This window comes from Sapajus apella, unplaced genomic scaffold (assembly GCF_009761245.1).
Source record: "Sapajus apella isolate SASKATOON/1434 unplaced genomic scaffold, GSC_monkey_1.0 scaffold2754, whole genome shotgun sequence".
Taxonomy (NCBI): domain Eukaryota; kingdom Metazoa; phylum Chordata; class Mammalia; order Primates; family Cebidae; genus Sapajus; species Sapajus apella.
The window spans coordinates 1-1,154 of record NW_022439680.1 but is presented as its reverse complement, the minus strand read 5'-3'; the positions used below and the strand labels follow the sequence as shown (position 1 = coordinate 1,154).

General features: G+C 57.1%; 1 protein-coding gene across 1 annotated transcript in view; it reads left to right on the top strand.

The window, feature by feature from the left end:
* CSF2RA (colony stimulating factor 2 receptor subunit alpha) overlaps positions 1–1,068 on the top strand; it is an 8,082-nt gene extending 7,014 nt beyond the window's left edge. Inside the window, exon 7 of the mRNA XM_032273323.1 lies at positions 959–1,068. Coding sequence (XP_032129214.1) covers positions 959–1,024 — 66 coding nt within the window. The 3' untranslated portion in view covers positions 1,025–1,068. The remainder of the gene's footprint in view (positions 1–958) is intronic.
* The last annotated feature ends 86 nt before the right edge of the window (positions 1,069–1,154 follow it).

Genomic DNA, 1,154 nt, shown 5'->3' with positions numbered 1-1,154 from the left:
CCTCCACCTGCACCCAGTGTAGACAGGAGGAGACCCTGCCCCACCTCTACCTGAACCCAGTGTAGACACAGGGGACCCTGCCCCACCTCCACCTGTACCCAGTGTAGACACAGCACCCAGTGTAGACAGGAGGGGTCCCTGCCACACCTCTACCTGCATCCAGTGTAGACAGAGGGGACCCTGCACCACATCCACCTGCATCCAGTGTAGACAGGAGGAGACCCTACGCCACCTCCACCTGCATCCAGTGTAGACAGGAGACCCTGCACCACATCCACCTGCACCCAGTGTAGACAGGAGGAGATCCTGCCCCACCTCCACCTGGACCCAGTGTAGACAGAATGAGACCCTGCCGGACCTCCACCTGCACCCAGTGTAGACAGGAGGAGACCCTGCCCCACATCCACCTTAACCCAGTATCGACAAAAGGAGATCCTGACCTATGTCCATCCAAACCTAGTGTAGACAGAAGACCCTGCCCCACGTTCACCTGAATCCAGTGTAGACAGGAGACTCTGCTCCACATCCACCTGGACCCAGTGTAGACAGGAGGAGATGTTGTCCCAGGACCACCTGCACCCAGTGTAGACAGGAGGGGACCCTGTCCCAAGGCCATTGGGGCCTGCGTGGGTGGGTCAGCAGCTGTGGGTACAGGAAGTGTGTGTTTGCAACTCCTCACCTCTGTGTCCTGTAGATCTGGGGTTTGTGGAGGGAGAGCTGCCAGCAGCTACTCAGGACACTTACCTGTTCGGTGCCCACACAGAGGGACAGCGTGTGAAGTGGGTTAGAAAGTTCACACGCAGGGCAGGGTCTCCTGCTGTCTACACTGGGTGTGGATGGACATGGGACAGGATCTCTCTTTGTCGACACTGGGTTGAGCTGGATGTGGGGATGGACCGTCTGAAGTGGGTTAGAACCTCGAACACTGAGCCTTGTATTCTGTGTTGTTTGTTCCTAGAACTCCCAGCCTGACGCGGAAAACACACTGGTAAGTGAAACCACAGGCCACTCTCAGGACCGCTAGCATAACCCTATAGCCTATGAACAACCCAGAGTTCAACCCCGAATCCTGCAGTCACCACAGCTAGCACACGTGCACAGTCCCTAACACCACCCACATGACCTCCACAGTCCCTAACACCACCCACATGACC